Source organism: Uloborus diversus, chromosome 6 (assembly GCF_026930045.1).
Source record: "Uloborus diversus isolate 005 chromosome 6, Udiv.v.3.1, whole genome shotgun sequence".
Lineage (NCBI taxonomy): Eukaryota > Metazoa > Arthropoda > Arachnida > Araneae > Uloboridae > Uloborus > Uloborus diversus.
In genome coordinates, this window is record NC_072736.1 from 166,914,286 (window position 1) to 166,939,437 (window position 25,152).

The 25,152-nt window shown below is 33.8% G+C and overlaps 1 protein-coding gene across 1 annotated transcript; it reads right to left on the bottom strand.

The window, feature by feature from the left end:
- Positions 1-3,812: 3,812 nt before the first annotated feature.
- On the bottom strand, positions 3,813-24,363 carry LOC129224615 (inositol oxygenase-like). Its single transcript, XM_054859100.1, has 5 exons — positions 24,219-24,363; positions 21,755-21,835; positions 10,885-11,307; positions 9,262-9,410; positions 3,813-4,059 (listed from the first exon to the last, which is right to left on the bottom strand). The coding sequence occupies exons 1-5, from the start codon at positions 24,339-24,341 to the stop codon at positions 3,951-3,953; spliced, it is 885 nt and encodes a 294-aa protein (XP_054715075.1). The 5' UTR covers positions 24,342-24,363; the 3' UTR covers positions 3,813-3,950.
- Positions 24,364-25,152: the final 789 nt, after the last annotated feature.

The following is a 25,152-nucleotide window of genomic DNA, read 5'->3' on the forward strand; positions in this document are numbered from 1 at the left end:
TGCATTTTTCGAACTACAATTTTCAAATTTTTCCCCCCTTTAACTGTCACAATGAGAAATAATTCACAATTGCGTTCTTGGAGTTTAAAAAATTATCGGGGGATGACCCCGGGTCTCCCTTAACATCACCATAGGTCGTCTAAAACCTTGATTTTCAAATAATAATCTGGAAAATTTCCCGGGGGAGAGCCCCCTCTCAATACGTAATCAAATATAAAGTACAATTGTGTTTTGGGAATTGAAATTTCGAGGGAGGTGGTGGATTATCGGGAGAAGCTATCGGAACTCGTCCCCTTTTCCTCCCCAACTTAAACTATAGTCACACAAAAACTGCGTTTTTATGTCTTCGATTTGGAAAAAATGCCAGAAGGAAGCCCTCCGACACCCCTATTTCTGACTGAATATTATCCTTCGGATTAAATTTATATTGCTAGTACTAAGGTCTAGTCGTATGACTATCCCTGCTAAACCAGAAGCTAAATCTTCTCTCTCTCTCTGCATATTGGAACATGCGTTTGAAACAATTAAAGGGGCGCCAAATGCGTACACCTCCCACCCAGTTTTCTGGCCTAGCGACGGCCCTGAGTTACATTTATATTACTTTAATAAACAAACCAAATATTTTGGGGAACGGAGTATCCCCAACTACAGCACTCGATATGGCCTCACTTTTCAATTTTTTCTCCACACCCGAGACTGGGGCGGATCCAGAAATTTTTGTAATGGGTGTCAAGTGCTCATTTCCTCAAGGGCAATGACGCCCCCCCCCCAATGAGATCAAAACCCTTTCGAATCCTCCCCCTCTATAAATTTTCAATGCATGTGCTATGATTAGATAAAAATGGAACAACGTTTAAAAGCACAAAAAGGATAAAAAATTAATAAAAACGCAGACATGTTTCGGAGGCAATAGCCTCCTTCCTCAGTGCGAAATGTACAAATGGATGAATCAAGGTCAAGGGAGAGTTTAAATGCGTAACCGGAAAAACATTGACCAATCAGCTATCGGCGAGTGCCGAGGCAAAATATAACGTATTCTAACGTACGCATTTAAACTCTCCCTTGACCTTGATTCATCCATTTGTTCATTTCGCACTGAGGAAGGAGGCTATTGCCTCCGAAACATGTCTGCGTTTTTAATAACTTTTTATCCTTTTTGTGCTTTTAAACGTTGTTCCATTTCTATCTAATTTACCTTGCACAAAGCTATCGCTTTTCAATTTTCAAGCCTCTGCTATGGATCATATTCCCTCTCATTTTCACCAAAAGCGGCATATCAATCTATTTCTTTTAGGCAGACAGTCTGATCACGTCATCACAAACTTTGAGTATATGAGATTACAGCTATGAAATTGGCTGGAAACAGCAAACCAGGCCCGTGTCCAGATTCTCATAAAGGGAGGGGTTTAATCTTACCAGTAGGGGGGGGGAGAATTCAACCCCCTTACAGCTTTTAGTTTTACGACAAATTGCGATCCCAGTATGGCGTTTATTCACATGTAAGGACTGCTGTATTCTTGAAGAATACCTCTAGCTGTAAAAGTTACCAAAATATTCCTTCGTTTCACAGATTCGCTTTAATCAAACTTTGCTTGCTTCTTTTTAATTAAATCTGTTTACTATGTAGTATATTGCAATGAGTATTAAAAACTCTTCACAAATTCTTTTATAATGTAGAATGTATATCAGGTTGTTGTGTTCTGAAATAATGCTTAATAAACTAAACAAGAAAGAGCTCTTTGCAGATGCAAATTACATAGCCAAGCACAATCACTAATGCATCTTCATAGATGTAACACATGCCAAATTCACCATAAGCTCCTTACAATAAGCAATATTCTTTCTTTGCATTGGTAGATCATTCAGCGGTTCGTCCGCCATACTTTTTCCGAAATATTACATCAGTTTGTAAGGCTTTAGCAGTTGTAAATCGCAAAAAACTTCAGAGAGAAAAATTAAAATAAAATAAAAACGCTGAACGCAAACTTTCTCATTAAAGTAAATTTAAGTCAAATATACATTTTCTTCATTTTGCTTATTTTTTCCTCAAGGGAGGGGTTTAACCCCTAAAACCCTCCCCTTGGACACGGCGCTGCAGCAAACACACACAAGCAAATGTGGTTTAAGGTGGAAGGGTGCTCTGAAAATGATTAGAGGTTATTGTTCTTTTGAAAATGAATAAAAAAACTCAAAATCATTATAGCCCAGTAGACGAACCCAATCAACCCTTTCAATGGGGACAGGTTGAGAAAAAATTCCTTACAGAACCAAATAAAAAAGGTTACCATTGATTTCATGTACTATTTTTAGAAATCTAAAACTTAAGTTTAATAATAACCATAACAAAATTGCTGCAGGGAGGTGAGCTGACCCTTTGACCTATCCCTGAATCCGCTCGAGTAGAGTTTGTGCTTTAAGACTGCCTGCATAATTTTCATTAAGAATAAAAGTTCTCCAGTAAGTGGTCAGTTGTAATAAAGTTGCTTCTAATTTAAGTGTCTACAGAGCACGCAGGGGCGGATTTAGTCTATTCAAGGGGGTGGCGGTTGAAAACCGTAAAAGCCATATTCCTCCCCTCAAACTCGTCATGTAGGGGCAGGGAATAAATTGCCCCCCCCCCCCTTTATCCTGTATTTTAAATACTAATCGCCCCCTATTGCCCTACACGAACTTATCGCACTCTTTAAGTATTAAATCTCCCCTTTGGCGGCCATCACCCCCAGGGTTGGAAACCACTGTTCTAACTCATAGCAAAATGTATTATCATACCAGTATAGTGTAGTCCATGGAAGTAAAAGGTTGGAAGACACGTACAGAAATATAAAAATTATTAAAGTTCCAAAAAGGGGGGAGGGGCGAGCTTAGGTTCAAATGAAAAAGTGGGTAACGCTGCCCATCCCTCGACTACACTAGCTGTCTAAACTTGATTTAAAGCAAATTTGTGGAATGTACTTGATTGAAATTAGTAGCGATAACTAGTAATTCCTTCAATTCTATATTATTGGTTTTAGAAAATGACGGTCATGGAGGGGGCGGTTGCCCCCACCGCCCCCCTAGTAAATCCGCCACTGAGAGCACGGTTACTAACTAAATATTGGAATTTCCCTGTACAGTTAATAGAATTTAAATAACAATAAAATTGTCTTACACTATTCAATTAAAATTTTGATTTTTTTTTTTTTTTTAATTTTGAAAAATGGAGAAATAAATCATTCACATAAATAAACAAACCAATAACTAATTTGGAAAAGTCGAAAATGTAAAATAAAAAACGTTAAAAAAAAACACTGCAAAAGAGAAATTGCAGGAGTAAAAAGCATCATCTTTGCAATTAATTGGACAATTATCTTCCCTAAGAGATAATCTACCAATTTGCTTATCAGTACATCGCTAATACAAACTATCCTTATGTTTTCTTCAAACTTTTTTGCTTTATATTGCTTGCAAAAAAATTTTAATGCCAGGATGAAATGCTGTGAATTGTTAAATACATCCTGACACGTCTTCCTCTGCCATTCTGTTTCGTTTTCATGATTATTCTATGAGACAGAGTTAGAATTTGTCCTCATAGTTTAAATTAATTTCACTATTGTTTCACATTTTATGGCATACGAAAAAAATTTGACACATCAAATCTCCTATTCCTCTTATGCAAATGAAACCACAGATTTAACTCATAAAAAAGAAAAAACATAATCACAACAAAGAATATATATATAAAATAGTTTTTATTGTAAAAATCTCATACACACGTTACATACATAAAATCATCAAGTCGAAGCATTAAATAACATTCATTCAATTTTTAAAAATGCTTTTTTCTTCAGAAAGCATGACATCCTTATGATGTAAAATATAAATGCACAGAAAAAACCGTGCATAACCAATCAACACACATTTTAAAAGTTTAAAATCCTAAGACATTACGTTAAAATTCCTTCCTTTTTTTCTTACCACTCCAAAACACCAGGCATGTATTTATCAATAAGTGATTGGTAGTATGGCATCAAGGCTTCAATGTCGGGAACTTTGTGCGATTTAGAGTAAAGATCAAATTTGCTGCAAGAAAGAGAGCATTGTTAACAAATGAGATTTAGAATACGTATTTTATTTTCACAAATTTATTAACATATTAACAAATTATAATTTATGATCTGCACATAAATCCATTTAAGTTTTGAAATGGGAGATTATTATAATGATAAATGAACTAAATTAAACAAGTCAAAGTGGGGAAAAGAAGATGGAAAGATTATAAAATTTTAACCATGAACAGTAGAAACTCATTTTTGCGACTCCCTGGATAATCTGGATCAGATTTGTGGGTTTTTTTTACATTTTATTTTCATTTAGGTTATAAAATTATAATAGCAACAACACTCAACTTTCTTTTTTTGGAAAGTAAAAATGTATGCATAGGGTAACCGCACCAGTAACAAACATGCTTAACACTTTCAGGGGCAGTGGTTGCGCTGTGAAACCACTAATTTATAAATTTTTTCTCTGTTTTTTCCGAATTTTTTGAATCAAAATCGCTTGAGTCCTCTTCTTTTAAGTTCAATGAACAACATTAGATGGCAGAATAACAAAAAAAAAATTTTTTTTGTAGGCTCAGTTTCTTGTTCAAATCATCAAATTTTCAATTTTTCGTTTACCCCAAAAATTGGAATTTTTTTTTCAGATTTTAAAATTTTTAATTAGTGCTGAAAGAGTGAATCATTTTTCTTCATTTTACCTGAGGTAATCGTTCATATTGTTCGAAAAGATTCAAATTCATTTTTACATGCATAAACATGTTTTTGTCCGTCCCCAGGTGGGGGGTGTGAACAAATGGGGACACCACCCCCAGCAAAAAAAAATCTGAAAAAAAATTTTGGTTAAGACATTGCTCTCATGTTAACTCAATTTTCTGAGCCTTTCAATGTATTTAGACTTTTTAAACTATTTTTCTGTCATGCAAATACATCTCATCTAATGCTTCTGGATCTTCTGAACTAGTTAACTGTATTTTTATTTGCACAATTTTGAAAAACGGTCCGACCCCCCAGTAACAGACACCGAAAAATCGGATGATACCCAGTAACAGACAGGATGAGGAAAGGATGAGCAATGGACAAAATTCCCCTTTTCTCTTCAAAATGAGGAAAAGTTTTTTATTTTTAACACGCTTTTATTAGCTTCACCTGTATGTATGTATGTATCTTGTAACAGAATCTTGCAGCTCAAATTTCGCCCACTTCCTGCGATCGGATTCTTTTGAAATTTGGCACGCGACCTCAGACCCGATGACAATGCAATATTCTATAATCAAATTAATTAATTAACTCTTTTAATTGTTAGTTTCCTCCAATTTTAATCAATATTTTGGCATAAATCCAACGATGTGAAAAAGGAAAAATTAAAAAAAAAATACATTAAAAAATGCTCGCAAAAATCTTTAATTTTTCTGCATCAGACAAAATTTGTTCCAATGTTCCAAGGTAATTAGAACATGAAATATAATTGTTTTTAACTCATTTCATGCCAAAATTTAGGTGAGCTTTCAATTGGAAATTCACTGCTGATCAGACCATTGTTGAACAAAACTTTTATTCAAATGCATCTCAAATTTTCAGAGTAATATAAATATGATTTCCGCAAACATACATCGATGACTCACAGTAGCTTCCCGTCGGGGTGCCCTTGTCTTAACTTTAAGATATTACCTCGCACTCGTTTTATAAATAATTTCGTCAATTCAACTTTTACGAAAAGAAGTAATTGCAATTTTGCCTGATAATTCTCCAACATAAGACTAAAAAACAGAAAAATAAAATAATAGTTTAAAAAACTAAAAAAAACACGCTTTCGTAGCAAAATGAACTAAAAAATGAAAAATAATCTTTGGATGATAGTAGTTGACCAATCACTTAATTTTAATGTAATACAAAAAAAGCGTGGGGGGCTTCTTATCAGTTGTCTTGAATTTCTTCCATTTGTTGTCCAAGCAAAAATGTAAATAGACAGCACCCCACGCTTTTTTGTATTACATTAAAATTAAGTGATTGGTCGACTACTATCATCCAAAGATTATTTTTCACTTTTTAGTTCATTTTGCTACGAAAGCGTGTTTTAGTTTTTTAAACTAATATTTTATTTAACTTATGCATACAAACCCAAGCATAAAGGCTTCAGTTTAATAAATTATGGTAGAAATAGAATTAATTCAAATCTAATGGGGTTAGTTGATGTGTTGCAGTGTAAAGTTTCTATTCAATATAGCAGAGGTTCTCAACCTTTATTTTTTACTCATGGTCCCCTTTACTTCATTGAATGAATGTATGAATTTATATTCATACATTGTTCCTAAATTGTAACCTCAACGGTGGGAAAAAAACACAAAAGGATGCATTCCTTATTGGGGTCATTCTCAGAAAAATCAAGAATTTGTGTTTCTAGTTTTTATTATAAAGAATAAAAGTTTAGAAAATAATTTAATTGAGTAAAACACTTTAATACAACTGATCAGGGTCGGACTTTTTTAGCGTGTTTTTTTAGTTTTTTAAACTATTATTTTATTTTTAGAACTAAAGCTTTATTAAACTGAAATGAACATGAAACACCAGCTGACCTGGTGGTGACTGTTCATAACCTTCCACCACTGCCTTGTAAATACCATCAGGCTCATAAAATTCACTCTGATAACACTAGATGATTGCACCGTATTCATGGGCCACAGCATCATCCGTTTTACCCGCCTAAAATTCTCATTATTTCAGGGTTGGCAAGTTTCTGCCGAAGCGGTTAAAACCACTGGTAGAAACCGGTTAAAACCGGCATGGCAAAAACCACTTTCTGCCACATTTGTGGCAGAAACTGGCAAAAACTCACAAAATGACAAAAAAAATAATTGCTGACATACAATAGAAAATGCATGGAAAAACATAATTAGTTGTAAACCCCAAAGCATACTTTAATTACAATATCTTCTCAGTTAAAGCTTAAATGTGACATTGTCTTAACTCTGCTGTTGGCTCTTAGAAAAGGTGTTTTCTATAATCTAAACAGTTTCTCAATTTAACGTGCACAAATAAGAAATTTTAGAATAGTCTTGCTACAGAAGAGCTAGGAGGCAATGCACCAGGGAACAAGCAATGTTTGTGAAACTTTCATCTAGTGCATATTTTTCTAAACTGGTCTACCATGCAGTAACTATAAAAATGGTACAAATTTGACTGGAAAAATAAGTTTCGAGAAATAGGGTCAATTTATTTTGCAAAGCTGTGACATAAGGGCAAAATATCGTACAATAATATTGGCAAGTAAAATTCGGGCACTTTCTTCTTGAAGCACACGATAATTCCAATCGCAAGCAATTTAGATGAAGCTTACATAAGCATTCAAATTACAATCAGTAATGCCTGTTTAATTCTGTATGTCACTCCTCTTTCCTGAGCACCCGAATTATTTCTCGTCCTTTCTAATATTAATCCAAATTTTTCGGGCATCTGCAATTGAAAAGTTCCCTTTCTGAACTAAATTAAGGGCACTAGCATTGGATTTTATTTTTTTAAATGATGAAATAAAGTTTAATTTCTTAGTTGACTTAAACAAATATCATTTAATAATTACTTTAGTTATTAAAGACGCTTTTAAGTTTTTGCCGGTTTTTACCAGTTTCTGCCGGTTTTTACCGGTTATAACCAGTTTCTGCCACTGGCACGGCAAAAACTAGTTTCTGCCGGCAGAAAGCCAACCCTGCATTATTTAAATCCAAACTTAAGACTGTCTGTTACTGGTGCCGTTACCTTACATGTATTCCCCCCCCCCTTTTCTTTTTAATGTTTGAGATGACCATTTTGGTCATACTATGCATTTTCTCTGAATAAAAAAATTCTAAGTCATGAATGTTTTATGTGACACTTGGGCATTTGTATATCAGTGAAAATTAATGTTTTTTTGTATTAAAACTTGAAAACTAAAATTTGTCTATTACTCAGTTCATGTTGTTAACAAATTTTAAGTATTGAAATCTAAAACTCAGCAAATTGTTTATTAATTATTAAAGTTGGTGGATTACATAAGCTCAAAGTTTTCAATTATCGGAACTTCCTTCATTCCTAGCCCTAACTTCCTTCAATCCTAGTCCTAATCTTCCAACACGGACATTAAGATCTTACAAAATTTCAAAATCAATTACTGATGATTTCATTAATGGAATTACTTCACTCTTCTTTAGCCTCCCCCCCCCCTCCTTCCCCCAAAGGTAAGGAAAAGGTAAGAAGGCTAGTAAAATGTATAGGTCATGATGAAATAAGATAACTTTTCATAAAATATGAGTCACAAGGTCAGACTTTTGGTTAGTTTTTTAAAAAGTCATCAATAATTTAACATTAAATGTTAATGTAGTTCATACTTTTTAAAGAATACATTGAACATTAGTTATTTTGTGTTAAGTTCAATGTGTTTCAAATGAGTGTTTTTCCTTTATTAATATACCATACTTTGCTATTCTCACTTTTTTTTAGAAAATTTTAGGATGTAATCCATTTTTTAAAAGTTTTTGGTAAATACAGATGCTTGAGCATAAATTGTTTAGATAATGACATGATTTCACACATTAAACCATTGAAGCCAATAATATATGCTCTTGCAATGCTCTATATTTCATAAATATTTCATTGTAAAATTTCATTTTTTAAATGTTTGACTAAACTGTGGTTATTAAGGTCAGGGCCTGATTTAGAAATTGTAGGACTGCAAGCACAACAAACCAGAGGGGCCCCCTTGAACTACACAATCAAAGAACGTGCTCAATCGCACATCTTTGAGTCATTGCAGAGATTTCTCATCGCCCAAGAGCATTGGCGTAACCTCCAAAAAAAAAAAAAACTAATACCACCCCTCAAAAAAAAAAAAAAAAGTGGTGCACTCTGCACCACTGATTTTTTTTTTTTTTTTTTTTTTCTGGTTGACCACATTGATAATTATATAACTCCATGGTAAAAGTTAGAATTCCACTGAACTCATAAACCTTGTTGAAACAGAGCCAGCAATAACATTTAATTTTTTAAACTTATATTAGAATAAAAAATGTTTAGAAAAATTTTATAGTGCAAAATAATTGAAAACACGTAACAAACAAATTTAATTTTTGGGAGCCCCTAAAGCCGGGCTTCACGGCTTACACTTAAATGGGGCCCTGATTAATTAAGGTCGTGCTAATTGCAAACAGTTAAGTTCAATTCTGTAGCAAATATATTAAAAAGGGCAAAAACTTACTTGAATTCTTGGACCCACTTCAACATTGTGTTATCTTTGTTGGTTGTAAGATGATTGTAGTCACCATTATAGTGCCATGGGTAGAAGGAATGAAATCTTATCACATACAAAGCCTCTTCTGGTAGAGGGCATTTGTTATGTTTCAATACCTATAAAAAGTGAGATCACAATGTCAATATCTCAAAATAATCGGATTAATTCACTTTCAAAAAAAAAAAGATGAATAATGTAACTGTTGAACATTCTGTAAGAAAATGAAAAGAATTGGTCTTTATTCCATTGATGGTGAAAAATAAGCTAAAAAAATTTTTAAAAAGAATCTTTATTATTTCTCCAAGAAGAGCTGCTTTTTTGTAGTATTTGCTTCAAAATTTTAAAAATTACAGCTTTAACAACAGATTATTCAGCACCTTTGCCTCTAACAGTTCCCCCTCCTCCCCCCCCCCCAAACTTCAACTATTTGGGAGAAAAAAATTAAACAGTGTTTAAAAATTTTACAATAAATGTTTAACTTTTGAATGTTTTAACTACACAATTGGAATCTATTTCTATATCATTATGCTAAAAAAAAATCAGAAAATTGTTTCAGGATTGAAGATTTAATTTCGTCAACAACCTGTTATTAAATTGAATACTGTAAATTTTACTAAAATCAAAAATTAATTTAAATTTGAAATATTTGTAAATGTTGACTATTAAAACTGTTTAACTGCTTGAACAACAAAGAGAAATAATAAATGAAAAGGCCAGTACCAGGATTTAGGTCCAACTAGGCATGCTATTTTAAGTAATTTTGAATATTTTACTCGAGCACTATACATTTAAAAATCTTATATTATTAAAAACTGAGCGTATCTATGTATCTATGTATGTCCAAGCTTCTTCTCCCGAACGACATTGAATTGACTATCAAACCAGGTATCGATGAGTTTGTAATCTTTCCGTCTTCATGTTTGGCTTCTTAACATAATCCTCCGATAATAATTAGCAGATATATCAATTAAAAACTATTAATTATGGCACTTGGATTTCGACATAAAATCCCTATTTTTCGAAAGCTTTCCTCCATTCAAATTATTATTCAGTGCTTCATCTCAACTTTCCGCTACAATGCTTTTATTAAAATGTATAGCGTGAAGAAAATAATTGAGATGTGAAAGATCTGTTGCCATTTTTTTTCTCGAATATAAACAGGTAAAATTCTTGTTTTTGTTTTGAGGCTTTCCTGTAATCAGGGGATTTAAAATGTTTACTTTTGAGGGGGGGGGGAGGTTCCACAACCTGCCACAAAACTTCACCGACTTTTCTATTTTTTTGGTCCTTTTTAAATCAAGTTTAAGAAATTTCGATTCCATTCAAATTGTGAACCATTTTCTTTCGCATTTTAATTATTAAACTTATTTTATTTTGTATTTCCATGGTTACGTATTTTAAATCCATCTTTCTGGATTTAATTTCTTAAAAGTATTTTAATATCTGTCGTCATTGTTTGGAAGGGAAATCATGATGTTTTTTTTATTTATTTTTTACGCCTGAGTGTTGAACTCGCGTCACTTGTCATAACTTTTATTTTCGAGTTGGACCGTGCAAAGCTAGTAAATAAATAAATAACGCGGAACTTACTCTATACATGTATTCATCGTGGCCCCAAGACATGATGACTTTTTCGAGTCCACAGTGCTCTTCGTAAATGCCCAAGTGAGTGCTGTACTTTTCATTGTCTAGGTCAGGATTTCCTTCGAAAGTGGTGTTTCTGTAGACAATAGAGGGAGCAAACGCACAGCCGACAGGGAAAGTGTCGCCGACAACGCACCACTGAGGCTCTCCGTACAGAGCCATTATTTTGCCGAGATCGTGAACCAGTCCGGTAAGGTGGAACCAGTCAAGGTCGGGATGGGCCTCCCGAATCCCTTCGGCAGCCTGGAAGGCGTGAATTATGTTAGGCACGTCGACATCGGGATCACTTTCATCCACTAAGCAGTTGAGCTTCTCTAAAGCGTCCATCACGCTCAGGCGTGCCTTGTCAAATTTTGACCAATGTTTCATCTGAAAAATTGTAAAAATGAACAAAAGCAAAAATTAATGCAGAGAAATCGGGGCACCTGTTTCATTTTCAGTTGTTTAATGCTAATAAAGGGTGTCCCAAAATTAACGCAAGATTTGATTTTATACAAATACAAATACAAATACAAATGTGACGACCAGCAACAGGCTCTGGGCCCAGCTAGGCTGGTCCTAGTCAATTTACAATCCCCAGTGAAGATCAATGGCCCTCTTAAAGCTATCCACTCCCTTGCTCATTACCGCCTCTTCCGGTAAGCTATTCCGAGTGCCCACGACCCTGCTAAAGTAGTAGTTTTTCCTGATTTCCAAGTTAGCCTGAGATTTAAATAGCTTAAAACAATGACCCCTTGTCCTGCTTTCCCCGCAAAAATTTAATCCATCTACATCTTTCATTTTGATAAATTTAAATAACTGAATCATGTCCCCTCTGACTCTCCTTTGCTCCAGGCTATACATGTTAAGCCTATTAAGTCTGGTATAATCTAAATCTGAGAGTCCCCTTACTAATTTAGTTACCCTTCTTTGAACCCTTTCCAATACAAAAATATCTTTCTTCAGATAAGGCGACCAAAACTGAACAGCATACTCCAAATGAGGTCTTACTAAACTCCTATATAAAGGCAGAAGAACTTTCTTAGATTTGTTTGAAATAGATCTATTGATGAACCCAAGCATTTTGTTGGCTTTGTTACTAGCAATACTGCACTGTTGACTAAACTTGAAGTCCTGATTTATAGACACCCAGATCCATGACATTTTCTGCCTGATTTATGACTGAACCCTGTAAACGATATCTCATACGCTTATTTCCATGACCTAAGTGTAGCACTTGACATTTCCCTACATTAACTGCCATACCCCATTTATCTGCCCACTTAGTAATATGATCTAAATCCTCTTGCAGCTGTTTTACTTGTTCTTCATTTTTGACAATCCCCATAACTTTTACATCGTCAGCAAAACAATTTATGCTTCCAGAAATATTTTCATTGATGTCATTCATAAATATAATAAACAAAAGAGGCCCTAAAACTGATCCCTGAGGAACCCCACTTAAAACATCACTCCAATTAGAATGATTTCCTCTCACAACTACTCTTTGCTTCCTACCAGTAAGCCAATTTCTAACCCAAAGTAAAGTTTTTCCTCCTATTCCAATGTCAGCTAACTTGCTGAGAAGAGCAACATGCGGTACCTTGTCAAAAGCTTTTTGAAAATCAATATAAACAACATCCACACATTTATTGTTATCTAAAGCTGAGGTAACCTTGTCGTAGAAATGCAATAAATTAGTAGTACAGGATTTACCTTTCCTGAAACCATACTGCAAACTAGTCAACAGACTATTAGTCTCTAAGAACATCATGATCTTAATTTTGTTGCCATTTGTGCAAAATAGTGTTGGCATCTCTGAAAAAAAAAAACAATCGATAGCTGAGAGGTTAGGGTTTAAAAAAATGGAGCGTTATACGATACAATAACGCGCTTTCATTATTGAACAATTGTTTCAAAAATAATGAAAGTTGAGGCTGGTCAAGCAGTTACTGTTATTGGCGCTCGGTATCGCAACACGGTAATGCACGGGTGGTTGTGGGCTTGTTGACATAGACCATTGAATTCAAATAACCCCATAAGAAGACATTTAATAATGTTAAATCACACGATCTAGGGTGCCAATTCTGATCACCGAAATGAGAGAGTACGCGACCTGGAAATGCCTTATGCAGTCATTGAAATGTTTCACTCTCTCTAGCTGTATGGCACAATAACACCCCATTTTTACTAACCCTAAACTCTCAACTGTCAAATTGTTCTTTTTTCATGGCTGCCAACAATTTATGGAAAAAATGGTGGCAAATTCAAATCTTGCGTTAATTTTGGGACACCCTTTATAACATAAAAAGCAAAAGATTTTAAAGAATTTTTTTTTTTTTTTTTTTTGTAAAATGAATGAGTTGGGAAAATTAGTTTGGTTTGAAAATAATTATAGTAAGAGAAAAAATAGCATGCTCGAAAAAAAGCAGTTGAAAGTTTAGAAAAGAAAAATACTTCTAGAGATGCCTAGATCGGATTAAATGCTTTCATATACACAATATAGACATATTTTTTAATGGGTTAAAAGTTCAATCAGTTAATGAAAGTATATAAAGGTCTTGAACAATTTATAAAAATAAATTTAAAATTTTCTTGATGACAAATATTACAACTCACAGAAAAGAGCTTCTTCATTTTAAATTTTGAATTATCTATTCGGTGAAAAAGTAAATAATGGATTTTTTTTTTATTGAAGTAGAAACAGGGGTGTTCCCATAGGGGGAACACCCCTGTTAGGGGGTAGATAGGGGGTACTCCATATACACCGTGTACTCTCAAACATTTTTTAGACATTATGTATATGATCGCATACACATACAAATACAAATACAAAAGTGACGACCAGCAACAGGCTCTGGGCCCAGCTAGACTGGTCCTAGTCAATTTACAATCCCCAGTGAAGATCAATGGCCCTCTTAAAACTGTCTACTCCCTTGCTCATTACCACCTCTTCCGGTAAGCTGTTCCGAGGTTCCACTACCCTGCTAAAATAATAATTTTTCCTGATATCCATGTTAGCCTGAGATTTAAATAGCTTAAAACAATGACCTCTTGTCCTGTTTTCAGTGCTAAACTTTAGCCCCGTAACATCTTTCATTTTAATAAATTTAAACAGCTGAATCATGTCCCCTCGGTCTCTTCTTTGCTCAAGACTGTACATTTTTAGCCTTCTAAGCCTGGAATCATAATCTAAGTGGGAAAGTCCACTTATTAGCCTTGTAGCCCGCCTTTGAACCCTTTCCAATACATTAATGTCTTTCTTAAGATAAGGAGACCAAAACTGAACAGCATACTCCAAATGGGGTCTTACCAAACTTCTATATAAGGGCAGAAGAACTTCTTTAGATTTATTTGAAATAGATCTATTGATAAACCCAAGCATCTTATTGGCTTTGTTGCTAGCAATGCTGCACTGTTGGCTAAACTTTAAATCCTGACTTATTAGGACCCCCAGATCAGTAACCCCCAGATCAGATCAGTAACATATTATGCATAATGGATTGCTGGGAGTATACCCTCAGAAAAATTGATGGAAACATCACTGAATAGAAAGCTCAGAAATCAAAAGTTAAATGCATAAAAAAATTTGGGATTAAAATAAAACCTTGTAACTGAAAGAAATTAATGTAAAAAAGGAGTGTTTTCTTTTTTAACCCTTTAAGCAGATTACTCGTACAGTGTACGTGCTACCCGAAATTGGCCTCATCTGGTTTGCCCGTACAGCGTACGGGCATCGATATTTTCTCCTTTCCTTTTCTGGTTTGCTCACATTTTTCATTATTGAAAGAGACTATTTAGTATTATTATTTTTCAACAGATGGCGTGGCTTGTCCATGTAAATGAAATGCTTTTCATCCGGTTTTTTCTATGTAGCGGGAAAGCAGGAACTTTTCTTTGAAATTTTTGTTTGACTGTATGCCCTGCTTGTGAATCTTATGGAAATTATGAATGGAATAGACGACGAAAATACTTTCTTGTTAGATGATGAACTAACTACATTCTGATACAGATATTTCTTCTAATTATTTGGATTATTCCTCAGATGACTCGTGCAGTGAGCTCAGCTCTGATGAAGATTTGAGTTCTGCAAGAATTTTTACCGAGGTTGATGTGAAAAATCCACCTGTTCCGTGTCCTAGATTTAAACTTTCTGGTATTCCCTCTGTGCACGGACAATTTGACGACACTTCTGATGTTCTACAATTTTATGAAACATTCATTGATTTTTCACTCATGAGTAAAATTGTGGAAAATATGCTAAACAGTGCAATAAAAAAATATGCCTTTTTTTGGAAGCATTTCTGGTAAAATAATTGACCGCTTAAAGGGTTAATGATAAGAGAAGAAAGATAGCAGATGCTCAGAACCTGCAAACATAAATAAAATGGCCATGCAACAGCCCAATAACCTGAAAAAAAATTAAGTGTATTTAAAAAAAAATCAGCTGAAAAGAGAATTTTCGTAACTTAGAATTATGAAAGCTTTGAAAATGCAGTTTCCACATTTCGTGTGGCTGAAAAAAAATATATATATTAATTTGCATTTTTGGCATTTTGAATTCAAATTATGCTTTTCGCAATCACGAGCGTGTGCGTATATGAATGCGCGTGTGTGTTTGTGTAGGCGCATGTGTGTGGGTGTGTGTGTATGTATGCGTGTTGTGTTTGCAGTGCTGTGTGTGAACACTCGTGTGTGTGTGTGTGTAGGCGTTCGTGTGTGTGTATGTAGGCATAAGTGTGTGTGTCTGTGTGCAGGCATGAGTATATGTATGTGTAGGAGTGTGTGTTTGTGTCTGTGCGCAGGCATGAGTGTGTGTAGCATATGAATGCAACCTGGAGATGGCATTCGCTATATAGGAGCAGCATCGTGAGTAGCTGGCAGAGGGTGCTGGTGGGAAAATAAAATGATAGTAATTCAAAACAGTCAAATGAGAACAATAAGCAATCGTGATTGCTCAAAAAAAAAAAAAAGAGCCCTATACATTTACTTCATGGTCATAACACCATACTCACTCTTTAAGTAAGTAGACTGCATACAGGCATCGTGAACCCTCATGTAAAAATTGTAGTGTCCAGCTAATTCTCCATTTTTATGATTGCTGCATGGACCTCGTAATTATACAGCTTTCATCTAAGGGTGTTACAAAAGTACAAAACTAGTGTTTAGATTCAATGAGCTGAGAATTAATTTTAAGCGTTATCAGTATTAGGGTGGAATGGAGGATTGATTTTAAAATCCAAAGGAGCTGAGGTCTGAAAATTCTAATAATCTTGAACATTTGAAAAATATCAACTTGCATACCATAAATTTTGTGGTTAGTAATTTCATGATTTTTTCAGCACACAAGTTACACAAGTCTAAATACTTAAATTCTACCGCATTTCTTATTAAAAAGTACCTAGCTAATTAGTTGAAAGATGAAATAAAAACTAAGGCAATTATTTTAAGATATACATTTTAGGATTATAAAAAAAAAAAAAACTAATGTTGAAAGTATGCTTCTCATGAAAACTTTCACAAGTTATAATTATCATATAAGCTGTATTTTTACATTTCAGCCTTGATACAAAAGTTTTGCTGCTTTTAATTATTTCTTTAAATTCTACATAGATTATTTTATAACAAAATTTTTAAAAAAAATACTAAGCACTTATCAAATGCACTCAAAAGGATAAAATAACTTTTCTGGGTCAGAAAGGACAATTTAAGTATTCTTGTAGTTTTTCAATTATTCCTAGAAAAAGACTTCACAAAGGAAGAAAAGTACGGCTTAAGTCATGTAGAGAATGTTTTATCATTATCTAGCTTTCAATCATAAATTTGAGTAATGAAGCATGCATATTTTTCTTAATGGGAAAAGTTTGGCTTGAAATGACTTGAGCGCACTTTTCTTTGTTTGTGAAGTCTTTCTTGGAATAATTGAAAACTACAGGAATACTTAAATTGTCCTTTCTGACCCAGAAAGGTTATTTTATCCTTTTGAGTGCATTATGATAAGTGCTTAGTATTTTCAAAAAAAATTTCTGTTATTTTAAAAATTTTTATTTTCAAACAAAATTTTAATCTAGATTTTCATTTTTTTAGCGTTAAGTTGTACCTTAAGATTAAACAAATCATTTAGTGAAATTCCGAAGTCTCTAAGTGGTCTAGTTGCTGAGATATAAGCAAAAGAATGGTTCAAAGTGTACAAGTTACTTGTGATAAAGATCCTAGTATGTCTCTTTACTTAGCCCGGTTATTGGTTATTGGCATAGATGAGGATAAAAACCCTAAGAAAGCAACGATAGTGAATAAATTTCATGCTTGCTCCAGAGAAGCCTTGATCCAAAATTTTCATTATGATTACTATTAGCATTACATCTGCAAGTAGTGATGTGGATCGGGTAAATACCCAGTGGGTAGGTAAATATTTTTTGGGTATTTACCCAAGCCCTGGGTAAATACCCAAAAACTGGATATTTTACAAAATAAAATGCAAAAAATGAGTCGGAAATTTTTTTTTTAAATCTAAATATGAAATAATTGGTAAAACTGATGTGTATTACACAGTTTATAATATTTTTTATTGGAAGACTTGATGAAATTATGAAAGAAACATATCGTGAACCAAAGAATCTTTCTTTTCAATGTCATAATTGGACAAGTATAAGCAATTCAATGATTGCAGGATTTCAAAATCACAATCTAGGTTAGTCATATCCAAAATGAAAAAAAAAAAAGTAAGCATGAGGGATGCCTGGAAGAATTTACTGAGAAGTTATTAAGACTATAATGTTATTTATTTATTTTATTGCTGTTTAAGTGATAACGTGGCAAATATAGAAACAGTTTTCACATTAATAAGCACAAAAAAAATTAAAATATTGTTTTCTGTTGCCTTGCTCATTTGCATTTGCTCTCCGGTACTTCATGATGAAAATTTATTCGAACTATTTTTAATACAATACACGCAATTAGTGATGTCGGGTGGGAAGGTAAATATTTTTTTGGGTATTTATCCGAAGGCAGGGTAAATCCCCTAGTAATTGCGCATTTTGCCAAAAAACAACTTTAGGTGGTATCAAAAGGTGATGATTTTCTTTTTAAAATATAAACTGCAAAATGAAAGATTAAAAATATAAAAATTTATGTATTATAATTTCTTTAATTAAAGGCGTAATGAAATCTTATCAAAAAAACTGTCAGAATTTAGAATGAACTACGGTCGAATCCCGCCTCAACGCGATCCGACTTGCGCGAAGTGGCTATAACGCGAGTGTTTCATGAGTAATGATTTTTTTATTTCTGACGCAAATTACTCGCTTGCAATATGAAATTTTTTGGAAAGGAGCGGCGGAGCATTAGAATGGGCTTCGTTGACACTAAATTTTGGTTTCGTGAATAGACTTTCATCTCTTTAGCATCACTGACAGCGGAATTTCACACACTGTATTAGTCTAAACAACGATTTGCTTTAGTTTATACAAATTACCGCTCCGAATCTTAACAGGGTTTTTTCCTTCTTTATGAACGTTGATAAAACAGAATGGTTTCCAAACGAGGACTTTCATCTTTCATCTAAAGTTAGCAAAAGTAGAAAGAAAAGCAGAAAGTTTCTGACAATGCAAGAAAAGGTAAAGATTCTCGATGCTTGAACAATTATAAAGTGCCTCGAAGGTAGCACAACAATTAGGTATGAGTTAGTCTTGGATACGTACTATTAAAGTTCAAGAAAAGGAAATCCGCATTAGTTCAGAACTTTGTTTTAATAATGAAGCCCGCAGAGTAGCGTCTGAGCAAAATAAAAAACACCATGAAAATGTAAGCTAGGCCAGAAATAGTGGTGTTACCACACTGCATAAACTTCATAATTTTTAAAATTATAATTAAAATTACTGTTCAGTGCTATTATAATGCAGTAATGTTCTTTCTGTAAGTACCTTACTACATGTACTGTTTAAGTACATGTATCTTATTGATCATCGATTTTGTGGTTCATAACAGAGTAATCATGTTAAATAGTAACGCTTTTTCTAAAATACAGTAAAAAGTTAGTTCTATACGTTAATGTATAGTTAAGAAATGGTTTGAAACAATTTGAGGAGTGTTACACATGTCTGAAATAATTGGGTGTGATTATAAAAAATTTCTAAACATACGTTGTTCCACAACGCGAAATTCTGACTTGCGCGAGGGGTCTTGGAACGCATCCCTCGCGTAAGTCGGGATCCGACTGTATTCTAAAACTTAAATAGGATGGTAGGATAATTTAATTTTTTATGGGGTAAAGCAAAGGGATTTAAGTTTAATTTTATCACATAGATGGCGCTAGCACAACTTTTCCTCTTTGATTTTTCATAATACCATGCTACTAGTTAGTTTTGGCTTTGAGTTGTAATCAGTTTGTCCAAAGCCTCCTAAATACTAAATGCCTATCACATTTGCTTTAAAAGTGATCCTCCCCCGGTACACAAACAACGCTACTACCTGACGGCAATACATGGATGGTGTTGCTATGACGATGGATCCAAACAATTCAAATCGTTAGTTGGTTAATTTTAATAAAATTTAAATTTAGAAGTTAACTAATTGTTTTCTCCGCTTTTAATTGCTAATGCTTTCGACCTTCGATAGTTGGCAGTTAGCCAGAAGACCGAAGTTATGCTTACTGGGATGATTTTGCTCTCTACAGGGGTGATTGCGTTCCGGTATTTTACCGGATTTCCGGTTTTTTCATCTTGATTTCCGGTATCTTCCTGTTCGAAAATACCGGATCTCTTATATTTTCAGAAAACCCCACTTTTGTAAAATTTAGGTTGATGTTTAATGAAAAGCCGAAAGTCCAAATTGAAGACGTTTTGTTTGGTATAAAGCGTAAGCTACCGTCATATTTTACAATCTCTATGGTAATTGTTGAAGAACAGCCGGTTTTGGAGATAGTTTAAAGGCTAGATAAGAAGAGGAAGGAGGGTTACTTGATATTTTCCCCCATAATATTTTCTTTTCAAAATATTATATAAGATATTGCATATCTTAATATGCAGATGATGTAGCTAGGAGTGCCCATGACTGCGATGGCACCCCTCAATTTTACCAAGCCCCTTTTTCCTCAAAAATTGCCACTCACTAATTAAAAGACTTAAATTCTTCTAAATTCATTTGTCCGAAAGTTTCTGTGGTATAATCTGCCTCATGATCCCCCCCCCCCCTTCCGACACAAACACACGAAAATCCTTGCTGTAACTATATTAGAATAAATTGCTAAAATATTTATTCACCAAGATTTCCTATGGCTTTTCTCTGTTGCAGATGCTTATGTAATAAGCTTTGCATCCCCCCCCTCCCCCATGAAATGAATTTAATGACCTATATGTATCGAAAATATCGATATTTGGAGAGCGATATATCACATGGTATTAAAATTCGGATATCGCCCAGCCCTATTGCACAGTGGTCATAATACATGCTGCCCCTTTTGCCCCAAACTTATTTAATTCTGAAATCTTTATGCACTTTTAGTAAATGAATAATTAATTTTTAAGGATTCAGATACAGTGAAGAAAAATTAAACATTCTTTGAAAAATTTAAAAAAATGAAAAAAATTAAAAGAATTTACTTTCCTCCATGCACATGGACGTATTAAGTCCAATTAAAACTTCGAGTTTTAGCCCCAGCAAATAATAATGCATATAAATAATGTGTACATACAGGTAATGTGTATATATATGCCCATCAAAACACTTTTTCTTCTTGGGAAAAAAAGTTCAGGTATTTTTTTATGGAGTCACAATCACCCCTGTCTCTATGTTAAAAGGGAGAACGCAATAGGCATTTAGTATTTAGGAGGTGTTAGTATGTCACTCACTTTGTATTTGTACTGGTAAAACTTTAAATTTTGCTTTGAAAAGTGAAAAACAAAAAAGAAAGATGGGGACATTGATTAGGCATATCCAACACATTTACTGTGTATATCATATTAGATTGCTAAGTTGTTTCACACAATAATTCTTTAAATATGTGATCAAAATACAATTTTTGGGCAAAAATTTATTGTTCTGTATATGGTTGGTTATATATATATACATAGTGGAATACAGACAGAAAAGTATTTTAGTTGAATATAAATTTTTGAAATAAATACCCGGGCAAATACCCATTTTGAGTATTTACCCGGGTATATACCTTGGGTATTTACCCCTAAAAATAAATACCCAGGTATTTTACATCACTATCTGCAAGGCAACAAAATTTGTAACAATGGCATTTATATTTAAACATTTAATGGGGAAATTATATGAAATTTGCTATTTTCCATCCTAACCGAAATAATAGTTTTATTTCAGAATTTTAATTTTTCAGCATTAAGTTGTACCTTAAGATTAAGCAAATCATTTAGTGAAATCCAGAAGTCTCAAGTGATCTAGTTGCTGAAATATATCAAAAGCAGGCCTCAGTGATAATCAGGCCAAGTATAATAAAAGTGCTTAAAAAGCACGTCATTCAGTATAGTAAGAAAACTTACATTCAAATTATAATGCATGATAAATTTTAAAAAAAAATGAAATAATTAAATCATTGAAACTGTTGATAATTTCGAGTTTTTGTTGTAAGCAATAAGTAAAAAAATGTTTAAATACTCTCAATAATATTGAAATTAACAATTATCTAAAACGGCCCTTAAGAAAATATTTAAAACTTGAATTGGCATGTAAGCACATTTTCTAAATGCAGTTGCATGAAATACAAAAAAACACTGGAATGTATTTTAATTTATTACTCTTAAAAATATGACGTATTTACATTGATACAATATTATCATGTCACAAAAATAAAATATTAGAAGCTTGACCTTACCTTCTCTTGAACAAAGTCCACAGTTTGATTCAAATGCATCAATCTATATGTTTCTCTCACCCTCAGTTGAATAGGATCGCACTGAAAAAAAAAGGTAATTTTTTTTTAATTATAAGAGGCCTAGTTATGAACTAACTCTCAAATCAATATGTTACTAAGAATTTATACTGCATTAATATTTTCATGATATAATATATATGAAACTTCTTTTATAAAGTTCATGATACCAAATAATAATATATAAAACATATCCATGTTTAACTCACTGCGATAGCTATTTTATTAATAAACAATTTATACTTTAGGGTAAAGATGATTGGAACAAGTCAAATTATTTAAATAATTAATAGAAATCAAATCTCAAAAAACTGTATCCTGAATTTACTCGGGGCTCATTAGACTGCATGGCATGTTTGAACCAGTCTCATATTTTTATTCATCCAGTATTAATATTTTTAATTTTAATGTATGAGAAAAAATAACACCTATATAGTCCTACAAAACTATAAGAAAATTACATAGTGCAGTTATTGAACAGATTTTACTTCAGAAACAAATTTTATTGCATTATTTTTAGTTCATAATATTATTAGTAGTTTCTTTATTCTTTGTCATAAAGAAAAAAAAATATGACAGCACTTCTTCAGACCAAGAAAGTAGGGTGAATTAGGCCATTTTAGAAAACCCACAACAAATGAAAACTTTTACAGTAACTAGAAGAACAAAATTCTAGTAATAGCAGCAATGAAGTTGACAAAGACCCAAGTTGTGCCGATTCTTCAGAAAATGCAGATGGTTTTGGCATAAATTGCACAGAAGTAGAAGAAGATGTTAAACTTTAATATGTTATATTGATCATTTAACTTATTTTTTTCCACGCTAAACACAAAATAACATAAGTTACAATATTGGATAATATTTATTATTAAATAAGTTATAGAAGTTTTTTCCGTGATGCAGACCTACATATACCCCATGCTCGGAATACGTTAGTCTGCTTCACAGTGTTCTGTTAAAAAATTAACATAAAAAAGTTAATGAACTGAACATTTTCAAAAAAATCTGGGATGGTGAGAAAGGTCTCACGTGATGAGGGATTCTCATGTTGGAAAATCAAACTGCCGTTTAAATCTGTGGTGAGATAAAAAATTAAACGTAGAAAAGCGAACCAACGTGCCCCACTCCTCTATATAAATTGATGTAAAATATATTTTAACATTTTTAAATAAAATTAAGGATAGTTGAAAGAATTTAGTATTTAAAATTGGCTCTTTAGACGAAAATTAGAGTTGATACATAAAGGAGCAACCATAGGGCCCAATTAAGATATCAGGGGCCCTAGGCCATATATGCTTTCAGGGCCCAATACAGGCTGATTTTGCTACCGTTTTTCGGTACCTTCAAAAAAATCTTGTTTTGAAATCGGTACTTTCACAAAAATCAAGTAATAAAATCAGTAGCTTCATAAAAACATCAAAAATTCAGATTTTAAAATATAAAATTTATTTCTCTATTTAAAACAAAATTTACTCATAAAATTCTAAGCTGGTTTATATGAACAATCGCTTAAATAGCATCCTTTTTGTAGTATTTTAACTCATTTTTAGCTGTTTCTTGCCAAAGTGCATTGTTGTTATGCAATATTATTGCTGTTTATGCAATATTATCGCAATCTTTTAACATCTGTTTTGGGGAACCGTTTTTCTCATAATTTCCTATATCGTACACAGTACATAGCCCATTAAGCTGAAACTACGATGGTATTTTTTGTACTTCTTAGGTTTTTAGCTCCCCCCCCCCCAAAAAAAAAACGAAACCTGTTAAAAATAATACTAGATTACATTTACACTTTTGAAACTAAAATATCACTTATTCTACTTCTCTTTTACAAAAATGAGGATGCCGCTTTCTAAAATTTCACAAAAACAGTGCAAATGATTAAAAAAAACTTTCACAAAAATAGAATGATGCAATACTTTCACAATAATAGGTAGCGAGAAAAAAATCCTGGATTGGCCCCTGGCTTTTTCGGGGCCTCTAAGTAGTCAACCCTTTCAATGTTAGCCATTGGCGAAAACAGTTTTAGCTCATGGTTAAAAATCAATAGCCGTTTTGGGGCCTCTAAAAAGTAGGGGCCCTAGGCCATGGCCTAGTTAGCCTATTCAGTAATCAGGCCCTGGGACCAACAGGCCACAAAGCAAAAGGACTATTAATGAGGGCATATAGTTCTAAGAACAGCAAACTATATGTTTAATCAAAGCTACCTCTTCTTTCATTTGAAAAGCAGAAGCCCTAGGTTTAACTAAGTAACACTATAAATAAAATCAAACAAAAAGAAACACAATTCATTTTACCCTATTAATTTTGAGACAGCTAAGAAACTTTACTAAGAAACGCAACTTTTTTTTCTTATGTTTTATAAAGCTACTGCAAAATTTACATTAGAATGGGAAGAAATTTTTACCAGATCGTCAGAAAACAGGCGAAAATCTTCTACATTTTTATCTGGCCTGTACAACTCCGAGGGATCCAGCATGGGAATCGGCTCCATGAAATTAACAGGAGTTGCGACTTCTGCAGTAGACATGTTGAAGGTGAAGTGTGTTAGAAATGTCCCGGGAAATCAGCTGCTTGTGGTAATTGGAGTCACGAATCTTCTGGCTTTTATATACCTAGGAATTGGCACGATCACGATAATAAAGATTTCTTTTCCTTGAAACTGGTCCGGTGTCATTGCGCCGTCGATAAACAAATGCTCCCGCCAAGAGACATTCGGTCGCTATTGGCTGAAAAGAACACATCTCCACTTCCGCATTGGAGAATGATAACACACATGTGACAGCAGTGCAGCGCCGCGGATTTTCGCTCTCTTAACTCTGTGTGATGACGTAACATGGTGTCATCCATTTTCCCACGGTTACGCCCACTCGTAGGCTAGGGGGTGGGGTTAAGAGTAAGGGGGCGTTCTTTGGGATGATCGTAACCCACCCTTTTGTCCGAAGTGTTGGGTCAACATTGGCGGTTTGGCAAGTTTTAATTCTAGTTTTGCTTTTCATGAAGGGTTACTTTCATGGGATAGGCCGTTCACCTAAACCTTCGACCTTTCACATCGCATTTACGAAAAACGCATCGGAAAGCTGCGGATTTCGGTAGTGGATCTCTTAACAGAAAACGCTTTGTTTTCTTTCTCCGAGCGCAGCGGCTTCAGCCCCCCCCCCCCACCCGTGCGCTCTGGAACGTCCTCTGTGCGCCTTCGTTTTTTTTTGCCCTCAAACCTGTGCGACTTCGTTTATTTTTTTCTTCTTTTCTTTCATTTGCGCCCTTGAACCTGTGCGCAATCATTTTTTTACACCCTGAAACCAGGGCTGCGGAGTCGGAAGGAAAATGGCCGACTCCGA

Coding starts and splice junctions, on each gene's coding strand:
- LOC129224615 (XM_054859100.1), bottom strand. CDS start 24,341: ATGTCTACTGCAGAAGTCGCAACTCCTGTTAATTTCATGGAGCCGATT. Junction 21,836..24,218: donor GCCTGTTTTCTGACGATCTG/GTAAAAATTTCT, acceptor TTTTTTTTTCAG/TGCGATCCTATTCAACTGAG. Junction 4,060..9,261: donor AAGTGGGTCCAAGAATTCAA/GTAAGTTTTTGC, acceptor TCTTTCTTGCAG/CAAATTTGATCTTTACTCTA.